The following is an 18,024-nucleotide window of genomic DNA, read 5'->3' on the forward strand; positions in this document are numbered from 1 at the left end:
GCTGATTTGTACGGAGGCATTTGATGACCAAACTACACTGGAACTTGCGAACAGAAAAATCAAGTAAGCCCAGAGCGCTTTGTGTTCAGACTGCGTGTTATTAGCGAACCGTCCCACAAGATGATATCAAACCGTACCCAGACTACCTCTTGTGATGGCCTCGCCTCGGTTCGCTTTAAAGGGGTCTGAGATCGAACTGTACCCAGACCACCTCTCGTGATGGCCTCGGCTCGGTTCGCTTTAAAGGGGTCTAAGATCGAACCGTACCCAGAGCACCTCTCGTGATGGCCTCGGCTCGGTTCGCTTTAAAGGGGTCTAAGATCGAACCGTACCCAGACCACCTCTTGTGATGGCCTCGGCTCGGTTCGCTTTAAAGGGGTCTAAGATCGAACCGTACCCAGAGCACCTCTCGTGATGGCCTCGGCTCGGTTCGCTTTAAAGGGGTCTAAGATCGAACCGTACCCAGAGCACCTCTCGTGATGGCCTCGGCTCGGTTCGCTTTAAAGGGGTCTGAGATCGAACCGTACCCAGACCACCTCTTGTGATGGCCTCGGCTCGGTTCGCTTTAAAGGGGTCTGAGATCGAACCGTACCTAGACCACCTCTCGTGATGGCCTCGGCTCGGTTCGCTTTAAAGGGGTCTGAGATCATTAGGAGTGTTCACATATGGGCAAAAAATCATGCGGACCGCTTAGACACCTGAAAAGGACCAAGTGTGAACACACCCTAAGACAATTCTCCTTAAATACGTTCAAATTTGCCTTTTATATATATTGTTTCTTGAGTAAAGAAAATGCTGTACTTATTTAAAGAACCGGTTCTTTATTTACCCTTGCATCACAAACAAGCAAAATATATGTAGCACTTTATTCAATATTAAATGGATTATTCAAGATTAAGATTAAGTGGAGTTATGAGGTTACAGTGTTTAGTCACATGGTCTTTTTAATACTTTTAATAGATTTTTATATATATATATATATATTTATATATTTATATATTTATATATTTATATATTTATATATTTGCAAAACCCACAGACAGACGTAAAGGGTGACAAATAGTAATGATTTATGAAAAAAAGATGAAATATTGAGATACAAGGTTTCTGCCGGATGGTCAATTTTGGTTAGGTTATTTAATATATGTTTACCGATAATAAATTGAAAAATATATATTTTCAATGAATAATGGCCTTGAATGATCTTTAGAGGTTCTGTGAGATACCTGAGTCTTGAGCAGTGCACATGTAATATTTACTGTTTAAATATGGTAAATGAGATGGGAGCTGGTCAATGTTTAAACAAACGTTACGCTGTCACACCCATTGCACTACATTGCTGAGTGGCACTCCTCCTTGTTTTTACTATAGCAGAGAAGTACAATAACCCTAAGAAGTACAAGACCTTTTTTTCTGGGAAATTCCGCATTCTTCACTTTTCTGTTTGTTGATGTTGAACAACATGCTAAGGCTTAAACTTTGATACCCGTTTCTAATCAGATATGAAATGTCAGACATTCTGATGCAGTTTTAAAAATTGGTAACCCGGTATACAGAAGCTATTTCGCCACAGCAGAATCATTACATTTGGCCTGGACTGTGACAGTGGCATCTGTAACTGCAATCATGTGTCACTTGTGATCCCTAGATGTAATGCTTTAATAGCTGTCGTCAGCACATTTGCCTAGTCTTGCCTCCCAGGTGCTGCTGTTGATCTGGGATATGGAGGTCTGTGGTACCTCTTCTTTAGTGCCTGTCCTTGGCGTAGACCCAAACAATTTTTTCTGACTCTCACTCTGACAATCAGTTTTTTTTCCCAACTGCTTTGAGACAACACACACACACACACACAGACACACACTTCTTTTTTAGTTTCCCAGCAAACACGTTTACGTTGTGGCAATGTCTGTGGCACGTTGCATTTCTACTATGGAAACGTTGCTGTCGACGTGCTCGCAACATTGTAACAATGTAGAATTGTAAGATGTACCAGGCAACGTTCGGCATTCTGACAACCTATTTTTTTATGCTAGATATAGATTATACCCATTTAGCATGTTTTGTGGTAATTTTTTTATTTTCAGACATTATACTTTTTATATAGGCCTATTGTTTATCCTATTATTTATGAATATTTACGTATCAGCTGAGTTAGGCTAAATTAAAAGAAATACGTATCCGCGTATCAAGTTATTAACGTTACTCGTTGAAGAACGAGACGGTTCAACTGTCAGTTGAAATTTAAACGGCTGATATTCACGCTTCAGGGCAGTGACGAGTACAGGTAATCCAGTGGTTGTCCAGATACCCTTCTGAGAGCCTTATGCAATGGCTCTGGATGGTGGTTCAACGTCAACATTGTGACGACGCTGTAACAACCTTCACCACACAACATTGTTATAGCTACCTTTTGGCCATGTTGTGTCAACGTTGTTAGAAGGTTGTAGACACTGTGTCAACGTTGTGTGTTTGCTGGGTTGTCTCTGCATTTGGCAGGCTATTGGGGATTTGGAATTTAAGAACAGACTAAGTGCTCCTTTGAGCGCTTGTCATCTATTGTCCAGAGTGTTCTGTTCTCTTCGTAGACTTCTACAAGCCTTGACTTAAAGGGTTAGTTCATCCAAAAATGAAAATGTTATTAATTACTCACCTTCATGTCGTTGGACACCCGTAAGAAAACCCTTTAATTTGTTTTGGTAACCATAAGCTTTTACCCTGTTAATGTTAATGGAATTGTTAAAGTCATTTTAAAAATTATTATTGAGACTTTTTGAGATGATTTCTGAAAAGCAGCCAATATGCAGTGCAGTGCTTCCTGTTAGGAGTGATTTGTTTCCCTGGTTGCCTAATTAAAACTCGATCTCTGAAGCACTTACCACAGCTTCCATCTGTATGTGTATGTTTTGGGGATTACAATGTAATGCATTATACAGCTGAATCAATACAAAAACATTAACTTTGATATGATACCAGCCTCTTATTTCTTGGTATTGATACCTTTAGGTTACACGTAAACAACCCTGGGCAACTTATGAAATGAAACTTGGATGGGTGGTGCAAAAATAATCAAATTCATTGTAACTTTTGCTGTGCCATATCATTTACTGTACTGTAGTACATTTCAACAGCCAATAAAAAGTATTTACTCTTGATACCAAAACAGATTCATAATCAAATTTGATTACAATATTCTTAGATGTTATCTAGATTAAAATGTAATTGATTTATAATTGTATGTCTCTTATATTTTTTTTAAAATCTAATTGTAATGTGTTTTATTTATTTTTTGCAGGGTCAGATCCAGGCTGGGCAAACCTGAAATCTACAATATTTCTGTTTCAAAGTGCCCCTGAAGAGAGGAGATGGGCTGGAATATTACCATCTACAGCACACCTGCCTAAGTCCACAAGGACTCCTCTCCCCCATCATCAAACCCCATTCCCTTGTTCCCGTTCTAAACCTCTGTCAAAATCAAGAATGGCCAGATGAATGTGGATTTATAATTTTATCATTAACGGGATTGGACATATTTGAACCTACATGGAAAAAAAAACCTAAAGCAACTTTCAGGATCATTACAAATAAATTATTTGCCAGGCCTGAAAGCATTTGGATGGAACCTCAGCCCAGCAGCTTTCAAACTAGAGCTTCTGGGAATGGCAAGATGAGCGCTGTCATACGATGATGATGGCAAAAAAACAAGATGCCCGGGCACCAACCTACAATCTTGTTGTGGTAGGTTTGTCCGGGACTGAAAAGGAGAAGGGGCAATGTGGGGTAGGCAAGTCCTGCCTTTGTAATCGCTTTGTACGCCCCAGTGCTGATGACTTTTATTTGGACCACACATCTGTTTTAAGCACAAGTGACTTCGGTGGTAGAGTGGTAAACAATGACCACTTCCTGTTTTGGGGTGAGGCGGTACGAATGTTGGAGGAAGGCGCTGAGTGTCGAATGCATGTGGTGGAACAGACAGAATTTATTGATGACCAAACGTTCCAGCCACATCGAAGTACTGCCTTACAGCCCTATATCAAGCGGGCAGCTTCCAACAAACTGGCCTCTGCTGAGAAGCTTATGTATTTCTGCACAGATCAGCTAGGACTAGAGCAAGACTTTGAGCAGAAGCAAATGCCTGAAGGCAAGCTTTTAGTGGATGGATTCTTACTCTGTGTAGATGTAAGCAGGGGTATGAACCGAAACTTTGATGACCAGATGAAGTTTGTCACCAATCTATATAACCAGCTAGCTAAGACCAAGAAGCCAGTTGTACTTGTGTTAAGCAAGTGTGATGAAGGGGTTGAGCGGTACATTAAAGACTCTCACACCTTTGCCTTGGCCAAGAAGAATTTGCAGGTTGTTGAGACCTCAGCACGCTCTAACGTTAATGTTGACCTTGCCTTCCTAACCTTGGTGCAGTTGATAGATAAAAGTAGAGGGAAGCCCAAGATCATTCCTTACTTTGAAGCTCTCAAGCAGCAGAGTCAGCAGATAGCATCTGCTAAGGACCGTTATGAGTGGCTGGTTAGCCGCATTGTAAAGAACCATAATGAAACATGGCCCAACACCAATCGTAGAATGCAGACGTCACCTGAATACAAAGAGTATGTCTTCCTTGAGGGTACTTCCAAGGCCAAGAAACTATTTCAGCAACATGTACACAGACTCAAGCAAGAGCACATAGAAAAGCGACGTAGAATTTATCTTACCACACTCCCACAGGCTCTCAACTCGTTGGTTCCGGACCTGGATGAGATTGATCACCTTAGTTGGTCAGGAGTACAGAAAGTTCTCGAGACTAAGCGGGAATTCTCTCACTGGTTTGTCATACTGGATGACACACCATGGGAAACTACACCACACATTGACAACATGGAGGATGAACGCATTCCCCAGGACCTTTTGGAAACCCCTGTAGCAGAGGCAATCTATGAGAATCACTTAGAACACCTGCGCAATGAGCGAAAGAGGGCAGAAATGCGTTGGGAGTTCAAAGAGAAACTTGCATCTTCGCCATTTGTCACACCTGGTAAACCCTGGGAGGAAGCTCGTAGCTTCATCATGAATGAGGAGTTTTATCAGTGGCTGGATGAGACGGAGTACCTTGATATCTATAACAAATACCAGAAGATAATCATTGACCAAGCCAAAGAGGACTTCCAAGAACTCTTACTGGAGTACTCTGAGTTGTTCTATGAGCTTGAAGTTGATGCTAAGCCCAGTAAAGAAAAAATGGGTGCCATCCAAGAGGTTCTTGGAGAGGAGCAGAGGTTCAAGGCCCTCCAAAAGCTTCAGGCCGAGAGAGATGCCCTGGTGCTCAAGCATATCCATTTTGTATACCACCCTACTAAGGAAACCTGTCCAAGTAGTCCACATTGTGTGGATGGCAAAATCGAGCAACAATTAGCCCTCCGTTTTCCTACGCGATATTCCTTTGATGGGAGCTCAAAATCACAGTTTGGTGAGGGAAAGGTAGATAGAATTAATCTTGTAATTCTTGGCAAAGATGGACTTGCAAGAGAGTTAGCTAATGAGATCAGAGCACTGTGCACCAACGATGAACGGTACGTGCTAGATGGAAGGACTTATGAACTGGCTCTTCGACCTATTGAAGGAAATGTACGCCTTCCAGTAAACTCCTTCCATACCCCCACCTTCACCCCACATGGTTGCATCTGCCTCTACAACTCAAAGGAATCCTTATCCTATGTTGTTGACAGTATTGAGAAATTACGAGAATCAACCATAGGCCGAAGGGACACTAATCTAGTTCAGCTTCCCTTGTCTCTTCTGTTGGTCACCAAAAGAGGTGTTGGTTCAATTTCTGACATTGGGGGTGAAACGGCACAAAGCCTCATCCAACACGGTCAACAAGTGGCTGGCAAATTTCAGTGCAGTTATTTAGAGCCTGCTTCCCCAGGTGTGGGCTATGGTCGCAATATAAATGAAAAACATTTAAACCAGATCCTCAAAGGTCTGTTAGACACACGAAGACCATCAGTTAGTCTTGGCAGTAGCTCCCCACCCTCGTTGCCAGCACTTGCAGGTTTCAGAGACTCTCAGCAGAGCACAGAGGCTGACTTACGAATAGTAATGTGTTTAATGTGTGGAGATTCTTATGATGTTGACCAGCTTCTTTCACCATTCTTGCTGCCCCAGCACTGCCGGCCCTCTTCCAATCTATCCAGTGGAACATCTGTTTTGTTGGATTTATCTGTTGGTGGCCAAAGGCAAAGCATGGATCTTGCTGTTCTATCTTACCACTCATCATTTTCCTTGCGTAAAAGCAGATTGGTGCATGGCTACATAGCAGTATACTCAGCCAAACGGAAGGCTTCCATGGAAACCCTTTGTGCATTCCTTTGTGAGGTCCAAGACATTATTCCAGTGCAGTTGCTTGCTGTTGCAGAGAATCAATCAGAACTTGACTCTGTCCGAGAGCAGCTTGCCCAAGGGGAGGAACTGGCTCATGAAATTGACGCACGTTTCAGCTCTGTAATCTGTGGGCCTGGTGGTGTGGTGGGAGGCTTACATCGGATAGACCACTTCCAGCCATTCTTTAAGGAGGTAGTGGAGAAAAAAAACATTGTAGAGGCAACACATATGTATGACAATGTTGCAGAGAATGTCACCGGTGAGAATGTTTCTTCACCTCGATGTGGTTCTCCAAGCATCACGTTGCTGGACTCAGAGGATGACATTGAGCCATCCCCACCTTATCCCACCCTAAGGGATGATGGCACCTTGACCCATGGTGGAGGTTTCAAGCTCCCTGATTTGGAGGGCGATACCTTCTCGCTCATTTCTGACATCACTTTTGAAAACAAGCTTAACAACAAAGTCCCACCTCAGGTGAGACCAAAGCCCAATGTCACCTTTGACATTCCCAAACTCCAAAACATGGACCTGTGCCAACATGGAACTAACAGGCGCTCATTAGTCACCTGGCCACCAGGAACTGAAAGTGGATATGATCCATCTGACTATGCTGAGCCCATGGATGCAGTAGCAAAGCCTCGTCCCACAGAGGAGGAGAATATTTATTCTGTACCACATGACAGCACACAGGGCAAGATCATCACTATTCGCAATGCAAACAAGAGTCATTCTAATGGTGCAGGAAATGGATCTGACAGTGAGGCTGATAGCAGTTCATTAGAGCGTAGACGAAAGCTGTCTGCTCTTGTAGCTAAACCTCTGCTGTATCGTGATCGCTCCAAACGTCTTGGAAAGTTTAGCAGCTTCCGCTCAAGCTTTATTGGCAGTGATGATGAGCTTGGAGGTCTCCCCAAGACTAAAGAGGATGAACTTGGTGCACAGAAAGGAGACAGTTCCTTAAATGAAGAAGGCGAGGATCCAAAGAGGAGGAATATCTTAAGAAGTCTTGGTAGAAGAACTACAAAGGTAAATATATATATATATTTTTTAAATACATGCTTTAGAATTATATTTCACGGTTTCATATATTCTAAAGAGCACATTTACAGGTTAACTTTATTCTTTATTAACCCCTTGTGGTGAAAATCAAGATTTTTAATGTTTATGTGACGTTTTAATATGCTTTTTAAGACAAACCATGTTTGCTATTCATATTAATAATCATATTAATTACCTTTATGCATCCAACGTTGTAGTGAGTAGAGATGTCACAAGAACAAAACTTTGCTACCAAGCCGGTATCAACATTTTAAAATCCTGACGGTCCTTGTTTTTCTACAGTACCATTTGTACCAAACATTTATGCACTGTAGCATGTAGGTTGAACCCAAACAGATTATCAGGTTGGCCTTTTGCTGTAGAGATTTTGCTACGTACAGTAGACACTCTGATTCCATGTATGGGGTACATTAGGGCTGTAACGATACACCAAACCCACGATTCGGTTCGTATCACGATTTTTGACCCACGGTACGATACAAACCTCGATATGGGGGGGACAAAACAGTTTTATTCTGTACAGTATTCTGTAGCCTATTTTGCAGTCAATACCATATATCTGTATGGTCAATAGGCTACTGCAGACATTTTCTTTGCGGTACCAATAGGCAATATATATTTAACATGAAGTATAGGGCCTCCTGTACTTCAATACCAACAGAAGCGCCGCATCAGACACGCTTCTGGTGTGCAAAGAAAGAGAAAACGCCATGCAGCCGCCCCGCAGATGACGCAACAGAAACGCCACACTCACACCACGTTGCCAGCCGGTTGGGGAAGCTTCTTGAAACACTTACGGCAAATTGTGTGGGTCTTGTCAACTACACGATTGCCATCCTTGTTCTCCACCGGGTAGCTGAAATGTTGCCATACTGCTGACTTAAAAGTTGGATCTGGACAGGAAGGATAATTCTGGGAGTTGGAAGGGGTGTGTCGCGATTCTGCCTTCTCACATCGCGATACAGGTTCATGGACCTGCGTATTGCGATTTCGATTTCATATTGCATATCGTTACAGCCCTAGGGTACATATATATTATATATTATGCATAATAACCCCTGCCCTGTGTCACACTGCATCTGCTCCTGCTACGAGCAGCACAGTCAGATCTGCCTTGCGCATGCGCCGAGTGCACAGTCTGGACCACTGTCACTGTCCTTGCGACTCCCCACCCTGCCTCCACGTTGCCCCCGAACTGTCCTATGAATAATTCGACCTCGTCTAACATACCCAGTGGCATTAAACAAAGTCTCCACCACAATACTGTCGCCGCGATTGCGGAAAGGCGCGCGGTCAGAAGACACTTCATGGCGAGCGCGGTAAAAATCTTCCGCGGCAGCCTCATTCCCCACAACACTAATACACCTGCTAACTTCGCGATGAAGACTCCAACCCTGGAAAACATTGATCCCACCACTGACATTGGGCAAAGGATTCACCGTTTGTGCTTGGTGTAACGTTAGGGATCGTTTCACTTTATTGATGCCATTAGAAAATAATAATAGTAATAATAAGCTAATGCAAATACTTGCTGACGTTGACAATGCTCTGATAAAAAGGCTCACTCGCAAACCAGCTCCACTTTTGTTCGCACTAATTTAATGCACACTTGCTCAAAGATTTTGTATAGAATCATTAGGTTTTTTTGAGTCGGGGATGATGTATGAAATTTGACACCCTGTTTGACAAAATCGGACATTATATTTAGTGTCACATCTTGTCGAATAATCTCGACTATGGAAAAGCTTAAATAAGGAAACTTGATTTAACCATTCTGAAACTTGTAGATAAGCCTTTGAGTGAGTGGAGGCAGGGATTATTTGCATATTTTCAGATCCACATATACTAAATGAAGCAACGGTGTAGAGTTGCATTCAGGCTATTTTAAGGCATGATTATTATTTTTTACACAGGAAAAAAAAACTAAAATGTCATTTTGGTGATCTAAGATAAGTTTTAAAGCATAAAAATATTGTCTACAGGGGAAGAATGATTGATTGATTGATTGAGCCATTAATTGATTGATTGAGCCATTGGATAAATGAGTAGACTCAACTATGCCTGAAAAAGAATGTCTCATGTGAGAGACAGCTGACCTCAGAGTTCAAATATGTAAATCTAACTGGTGGTATGGTAAATCTTTGTCACATTTATGTGATTTTCACTTGATGTTGAACCAACCAGAAAATGTCACCAAAATATGCAGATATTTCCATATGAAATTAAAATGAATTCATACTGTCTTTAACTCTTAATGTCTTGAGAAATGCAATTTTTTATGTTCACAGCTTTTTACATTGATTGTTCAGGTAAAATAGTCAATTTTTAGAGGTATGGGTATTGTTTATTTTCTTGCGGAAAAGTCTGTGTAGGGGAAATCTTTGGCCCATGATCTAAATGTAAATCATAGACTTAGTAGCCTGATGGCTGTGTTTTATTTATTTTTCAGTAAGTAGATCTACGGAGAGAAGAACCCATTTTTTTATTTATTTTTATGTTTCATATGCATAGACTTGAATCATTTAGTTTATCTGGATGCCTGTGTGCCATGCTTTGGTCAAGTTTGATGTTTAGTTATGCTGTGGTGCATGTCCATTGGATAGTTGGGTAGAGTAAAATTGAGAAAAGCATAGAAAATAAGTCAAGTTTGACTCTTTTTAATGGTGTTTGGGAGCAGTGTTCTGGTCTTTGCTTGATTGTCCGCTCTATAGCATGGCCTTAAAAATGCCTTGTAGGTTGCTTTTGAAATGTATTTTTATTTTTATACTTATTTATTTTAATACTACTGTAGCCATCACTTCCATAAAATGCTCTATTCGCACAAGCAGAAACTTAAGTGACTGTAGTTCTCTTCAAGCATGTGACAGCCTAAGGGCATATGAAAGGATTGAGCCGCCACACCAGTTATTCTCATTGAACAGCAGTGTCTTTATTATTTCGGTGGGGTTAAAATGAGGCCATTGGGTTAAATCACCTTGCTTGCATAGATTGCCTTATGGGACTGATCCATAAAGGAACCCATAAAAAAAAAACACAGCCTAGTAGCCCCAGGGATCTGTAGGTTTAAGCTCTGTTCAACAAAGACTGTCCCTTTCTTCGGTTAAAGGAGTTTGAATAAGCCTTTCCTGTTCCTGTCTACTATGGCATCTCTTTCTCAGTATTTTGGACTTAGAGGCCGGAAATGTTAACTCAGTCTTTTAAAATCTCCTCACCAAGAAGTGGAATGTTTTAAATTCCGGCGTCACCTAGTTCCATTCCTAATGCCCCCGTGATTTTGCAAAAGCAACTGCACAGCAAATGGTTGCAATGTGAAGTTTCCCAAAACTGAGTACATTGTTAGTGAGGCATACCATAGCTTGTATTGATTCACATTGTAGCACTAAAGTATCCTGTCATGTCTGAAGTTGCAAATGGGTGGAGTAGCAGTTATTAACATGATGGTTTGCTTCCTGCGCCTTAGTCTGGGTTGCTGTGTGACCTGCATTGCAGGGTGAACACATTACTTTTGCATAACATTGCCATCCCAGTAATACTCTCTGTGAACTGTAATTGGAGCACAGATTTTTTACCGAGAGCTTGGCGAGGGGAGGGTGGTAATTATGTAAACGTCTATTGAGAGGAGCCAGTAGGGATTTAGGTGAAATCTGAAAATGAGGAGAGGAGTGGGGAGGGAGGGAGATAGATAGAGAGGAAGGTAAATGTGGCATGGTTCCTGAATGTGTGAAAAGCAGAGCTTTGACCTGCGGATGTACCAGGAAGCTGGGATGCCTTCTAGCTATGGAGCAGACAGACTTGGGCCTAATAATTGTCATGACTTTTTCTCTTGCCTGACAGTACTGCAGACACACTGGCCAATGAGCCGTAATGCCCTGCCCTGCTGCAGAGCATTATAGGAAGGCAAGATGTGGGGAGGGAGTCATGAGCAGCGTGTTCTCCTGCAGGACTCTAAACTCAAAAGTCAATCTCAATGTACCGCAAAATATAATATCACATTGCTGAAATAACGTGAATGATTTGACCACGTTTAGGGTGGTCTGATACACAGCGACCCTAGTAAATATTTGGATACTTACTGAAATTGAAATGCAAAATATATAAATCCAAGTGGCAACTAATAATGGTAGACCTTTGGTCAAAACTAATTTCACTTTTAAAGAACTGATCTCAAGGTCATTTTAGTGGATATATAAAGTCTCTTGAGGAGATATATAAAGATATATCTCCTCAAGTTCAGTGCAACTATGTGTGATTATATGAACTATGATGTTCCACTAATATTTGACAACATGTTAAGATATATTTTTTCATTTAATTTGAACAATATCACTATTGTTCTTTAAAGCCTGTTGATATTCTTTTGTATGCACTTCATTGTGGCTCAAGTATGCTTGCATTGAAACCAGCTTAGCTCTTGTCATTTTACCACAAACGAAGGTGTTCCTCTCCTGTCTTGCAGAAATCATCACGCCAAAAGGCTCGCCAGTCATCACTGTCCAAACCTCTTGAGAGTAACTACTTTGGAGTTCCTTTGGCCAACGTAGTCTCAGCTGAGCGGCCCATTCCATTCTTCATCGAAAAGTGTATCCGTTACATTGAGACTACAGGTAAGCGGCAAATAGCCGACATTCTGATGTTTTATCTTTACATCGGAGCGAGGTATTGGAATTAGCTAGATGCTAACGCTTGCATGCAAATGTAAACTGTATGTGACAAGAAGTGTATTGTGTGAAGACAACCATGTTATGAAATGGTAGTTGTGAACTGTCTTCCACTCAAGTATGTGCTTTCCCAACAACAGTGGTGTACATACATTTTACATTTACACACAAATACAGATAGATAAAATATATTTTTTAATTAAATTATTTGAGAATCGGAATTTCAGGTAGTTGATGACCTAGGCCAAAAAAACTACATAATCGAAACATCTGTTATAGAGCACTATTGTAGCTGCAGTGTATCACATGACACACATGGCACGTCGCCATGGAAATAATAAGGTTATAAATTAGAAATGATTTGATGCAACAATAAACTATAGCTTAATGCATGCGTTTATGAACTTTGCTGATTTAAAACATGATCAAAACACTATCTATTTAAGATATTAAATAAGACCATTCTCAGCAGTAACTGAGTGAGGTATTGGAATTAGCTAGATGCTAACGCTTGCATGCAAATGTGAAACATATGTGGACCTCAGTAGTAACTAAGTTATGGTCTGGCAAAGCTTCATAGACAAATCATTTCCAAAGGGGCGTCACCAAGAGACAATGACGTAGCCTATGCAGAGTGACGGAGAAACTTCTGAGACAGCAATGTTCTGACTACTTTTGCCGTTGTTGTAAAAGAAATATGATAATAGCTGGTGTTCACCGCTACTCCATCGATATTTTAGCAAAATTGTGAAAACCTAATAGCATCTCAGAACGACTGAAACCTCTCGGATTAACGGTCAAACAGAAAACATCAAGCTGTGATCGAGAGCATCAAGAGGAGTCTTTGAAAATTGTCTCTCACAAACTTTATTCAAATTCAGTCATTTCAGATGTGTTAAAACATTTTCAGACTTGAGCATAGTTACGGGAGTTATTTATTTACAATTATTTACATGATTACCAGATCTAGTGTGAGGAAATAAGCACAGAAAGGCCAGATCCAGAGCTGCTGTGTGGTGTTAGCACATGATCCCACTCCCCATCCTCCTCATCAAAGTACCCGGTGTAATCCACATCTGGTAGCCGAGTGTTTTTCTTTGCTCAGGTTTTAACGAAAAGGCAAAGTTTAAATTGCTTAAAACAGACGCGTTAATTTTAAAAATTTTGATCCCAAAAAAAAAAAAAAAAACAGACGCGTTAGCTAATTCGAACGAGTGATATTCCACAGCGGCATCCTACTTCATCATCACTGCGCTGTCGTCATCGTGTACAGCCCGCCCCAACGTTTCTGATTGGTGCCGGGATTTCGACGGATTAGTTTGAATGAGCTCTTTGCCAGACTGCTTGCAGAGCAAATCTAAATTTGCCGGAAGTTGTCTGGGTTTTCCCAGGCAAGTCAAATATCAGTATCTCTGCCAATCATTTTTTGTTTAGTTTTTTCGTATGCATCGGTGCATCTCTAATGGCTACAAATCCTTACAAATGAAATGCATCTCCAATTCTGTTACCTTCTTTGCATGAGCTGAGGTAGACTGAAGCTTGTTGGTGGTATTAGGCAGTGTAGTTTTCCTTAAATCAACAGGTTTGCAGTGCAACCATTTCACATGCGTGGTGTCTTAAGTGATCTTGCAAGTTTGTTGTGTTTCCTGAATATTTTAGTGTAGCCTTGCAAAGGTATCAAATGGTGTATGCTTTATCTAAATAATTATTCCCTGACTTTTTTTTTTAAACCAAAATGCTCTCCAAAAAGGACAAGGCGTTTTTAGTTAATGCGCTTGCAAATGGGCGACATGGAGTAATTGTTTTTTTGAACCATTAGGAAGCAGCATAATGAATACATGTGACTGTTTATTTTAGTAAACTTCACCAAAACCACACTAAGAATCGTGTAAAACCCAGTAAACCTTGCGATTATTACTTGTGACATTAGAACAAAATATATGGATAAGAAAACAAAATGAACGAGCTCTTAAATATTTTCTAATTCCCCTAAACCTTTACATTTAGTTTTGTGAACATTCTTATTAAACATTGAGCTTTATTTTCATTAAAAGGGTTTATTTTGGTTATTGTAGGCTTGTAAATGTAAGCACTTAATTTAGACGCGCAAACTGGGTGCCAGTGTGGTGAGACGTATCTGTGGGAGGAAGTCGTTTGACACTCAGGGATTTGATCAAATTTTTACTTTAATATTTTAAATCTGTTAAAACATGATTTAAAAAATTATTAAGTTTAAAATATATATACACCATTGTATATACATTTTTGAAGCGAAGCGGTGGTCTTTAGCCTCCTTGTAAGTATGCCCGTCCCCCATGCCGAACGCTGGTTCAAATCCCAGTCAGCATCCAGGTCACCACTGCAAGTGGGAGTGGATGGGATGGGAGTGAGGTTTACTAATCTGAGTCTAATGAAAGGTATCTAGCTGAGTAGCTTCTCTGGCCTCAAGAGGTATGCTAGTGACTGTCTGACACTAGAAGCTGAAGTTAAATCCAACTCTGAGCAGTGTAAGTAGAAATCATTGCTGATTTAATTTGATCTTTCTGTACCTTCAGCTTGACCAGAAACCTGCAACAACAACAACAACAAAAACAGGAAACCAACTAAGACCAACCTTAGGCTGCAATGATGTTTTTGTCAACATATACCTAACCTATATGTTTAAATGAGTTAATTTTAACAGTTTAAATGATCCCACTGAGCTCAGTATGTGAATAAGAGCCTCTCATGGTTAGCATTATGGTAATGCTATGCAGGTATGTGCACTTGTTAAGCGTGTATCTACACAGCTGTGATTTGGGTCGGTTGCATTAGCGCCATTAGCTTCCAGGGATTAAGCTCATCAACTGAGAGCAAGTGTATGTGCTACGGCTGGTGTTTTCTGTAATGCTGGGTGTTGAAGATCACATCAGTATTCCCTCTGGGATGCATCTGTCCATCTGTAGTTCAGATAAACGCGACCCTGTGCAACCTTGAAAACGTGACAAAAATGTATTTCCGCTCATTCTCTGTAGCAGCCTGAGATTAATAAAAGTCATAGATAAAGAATACAGTATATGCTTTTATATAATAATTACATACATATTACCCCTGACCCTTGAAGAGAGCACTCAACCCCACCCTTTGGATTTTGGGTAAACCACTGGGGGCAGAGTAGAGTCAATGGACCTGTCATTAATAGTTTTCTGAAGTCAGCTCCTGATCTTTGTTCCTCATTTCCTTTTCACCCCGCCCTTCTCCCGCCTTTTCCATGTTCTGTTGTGTATGTCTGTTAGTTGCCAAGCCCCTTGCGGTAATTTTCTGCCTGATAACTCCCTCATTGAGATCGATATCACATAGCAGAAATGGTGAACAATCTTTTTTTGTGCTCTGTGGGTGGAACTGCCTTCTAAAACAGCCTACAGGGTGATTTGCTGATAGTACTCTCAGCGTGAACACTAGAGAATACACACTCACTCAAAATACCTTACCCATCAAAACAATACAACCTCACAACCTTATCAGAATTTTACCAACTTGATTTTACAAAGACTTTTATAGAAAAATGTCAGTTTGACATGTCAAGCAAGTCCTGCTAAACAACAGTTAAGATGTGCTTAGTCATGGCGGCACAGTCTTGTACATATAATAATATTGTGGTTTTCAATGCCTAATAAAACCTAAAATGACCTTCAGCTGTATAAATTATGGATGGGTCTTGGTGGTCATGTGTCAACTAGGAGGTTTATGAGGTCAGCTAGATTTAGTTTATATAGATTTTTCTTTCATTTATAGCTCTTTTTTTTTAGCTTAAAGCATAATCAAATGTAAGGGTATGGGTATGTAGAGATGAGTTATGTGAATGACATAAAAAAAAATGCGACATGCTTAAATTATATAGGTTTATTTAAGAATAAATAGTTGGTCAAACCAAAGTTGACTAACCAATTATCAAAGTACACCATTCATAATTTCACAAAATCAAAAACAGAAGAAAAGAAATATCTTTCTTTTATTTAAAACAACTTTTAATATATTTTGAAATTTAATACATTTGTGTGGTCAAACCTGGACTTTCAGCATCATTACTCCAGTCTTCAGTGTCACTTCAGAAATAATTCTAATCTGATGATTTGCTGCTCAAGAAAAATAATAATAATAATTTCACTGTTGACAACAGTTGTGCTGCTTAATATGTATATATATATATATATATATATATATATATATATATATATATATATATATATATATATATATATATATATATATATATTGTAGAAACCATGATATTATTTTTCAAGATTCAGAATAGAAAGTACAAAACATTTATTTGAAATGGAAACCTTTTATAACATAATCAATGTCTTTACTGTCACATTTGATCAATTCAATGCTTTATTTATTTGCCCTCATGCCATTCCAAATCTGTTTTCCATTCTGTGTAACAAAGAAGTTTAGTTTTTGAAGAATATCGTCTTTTTTTAGTATAATAAAGTAAAAGGGCTGGGCTGTCGAGTTCTAAAATGAAGAAAATCCACCATAAAAGTGTAAAAACTAGCTGGCTCATGAGAGACGTAGCAATGTCTAAGAACGAACTGTTCTTTTTACTCAGATATTGTCAATTAATCATTTAAACCATTATGGCTAGAAAATATAGCGCATAAATCTTATGGACGACTTGAATGATACTTTTTGGTGCTTTGTGAAAGCTTCAGCCCCCATTCTTTGCACATTGACCAGCACATTATTTAAAATATCTTCTTTTGATCATACACTTCATTGTTGGGTGATAAATTCCCTTTGAGCAATCTAGCCAAGTTTTATATATTTATTTATCGAGAAGGATTCACATAGTTTTCTTCCATTTCTTCTTGTGTTTGATGGGGCAGAAATAAAAGCAAAGTATCAGTCTGTTACGTAACCTCAGTTTTATATAGTTTCTATAGAGATCCATTTTCTGTCCCTTCCGTTCTGCCCTCTGGTCCAAAAATACTTGCGTTCCTCTATTGTTCCTCTCATTTCCTGTTCATTCTTCTAGGTAAATCTCTCCCATGTACATCTCAACATTTAACTTCTTTCCTCTTTATCTTTTCTATCCCTCTCTAATCTGTCAGTCCTTTTCTCACTGCAATGGGTTAGTATGATAAATGAGTGTTTGAGGTTTGCCATTTCCACTTTATTCTCTATTACTTATAGCGACTCTTACCTGAGCGTTGACAGCACTCGTTGCAGAATTAGTCCAGTGTTATACAGTATGGGAACAGGACACATGTCAATTAGGAGACCCTATTTTAATATAATTCACATTATGTACAGTAGAAATAGTTGTAGTCATAGAAAGGGATTGTAGAAGGGAATGTGACAGTTGTTGGAGGAGGAGAAATGCTGAATTGGCTGGAACTGGCCCCGGAGGATATGCTGAAGATGATGGCAGGAAGCGGCAGGAGTTTGTTTGGACATGTTGCAGGGTTAGCTGTGCATTAGGAGGGCTTTAAGCAAAAAGGTCATGCTGAATCTCAATTCGAGAAGCCCATGAGGCTCAAAGTGCTCTCTGCTGCTTAAAATGTTTTAACATGACGCGCTCTGGACGTTGCTAATGGACTGGATTTTCAGTATGAAGGCCAAAAGATTGAGAGGGATGGACATTCAAAGACATGAGAAACATTATATAATGAACTGGAAATATTGTGACTTCCTTGTATTGTCCTTGACTGTCCTTCAGAGGATGTTTCTCTTTCTCCCTCATATATTCCTGGGGCTTCTGTTCTGCTTTAACAGTTTTTTTCTACCTAGAAGTCTTTAGTTTGTGACTAGAGTTGGTCTAAGCTATGACTGGATAGTCTTGAAGTGCGTTGTTACTTTTTTTTTTGTCAAAGGGAAATCTGAATTTAGTTTGGTTCATTTAAAGTTGCTATACTTGCTTGCAAAGCACATATACACAAGACTACTG

At 39.9% G+C, this 18,024-nt stretch overlaps 1 protein-coding gene across 1 annotated transcript in view; it reads left to right on the forward strand.

Moving 5' to 3' along the window:
- Positions 1-18,024, forward strand: part of arhgap35a (Rho GTPase activating protein 35a) — a 95,092-nt gene that overhangs the window by 59,573 nt on the left and 17,495 nt on the right. The window contains exons 2-3 of the mRNA XM_067450969.1: positions 3,293-7,401; positions 11,891-12,038. Coding sequence (XP_067307070.1) covers positions 3,682-7,401; positions 11,891-12,038 — 3,868 coding nt within the window. The 5' untranslated portion in view covers positions 3,293-3,681. The remainder of the gene's footprint in view (positions 1-3,292; positions 7,402-11,890; positions 12,039-18,024) is intronic.

This window comes from Pseudorasbora parva, chromosome 8 (assembly GCF_024679245.1).
Source record: "Pseudorasbora parva isolate DD20220531a chromosome 8, ASM2467924v1, whole genome shotgun sequence".
Classification (NCBI taxonomy): domain Eukaryota; kingdom Metazoa; phylum Chordata; class Actinopteri; order Cypriniformes; family Gobionidae; genus Pseudorasbora; species Pseudorasbora parva.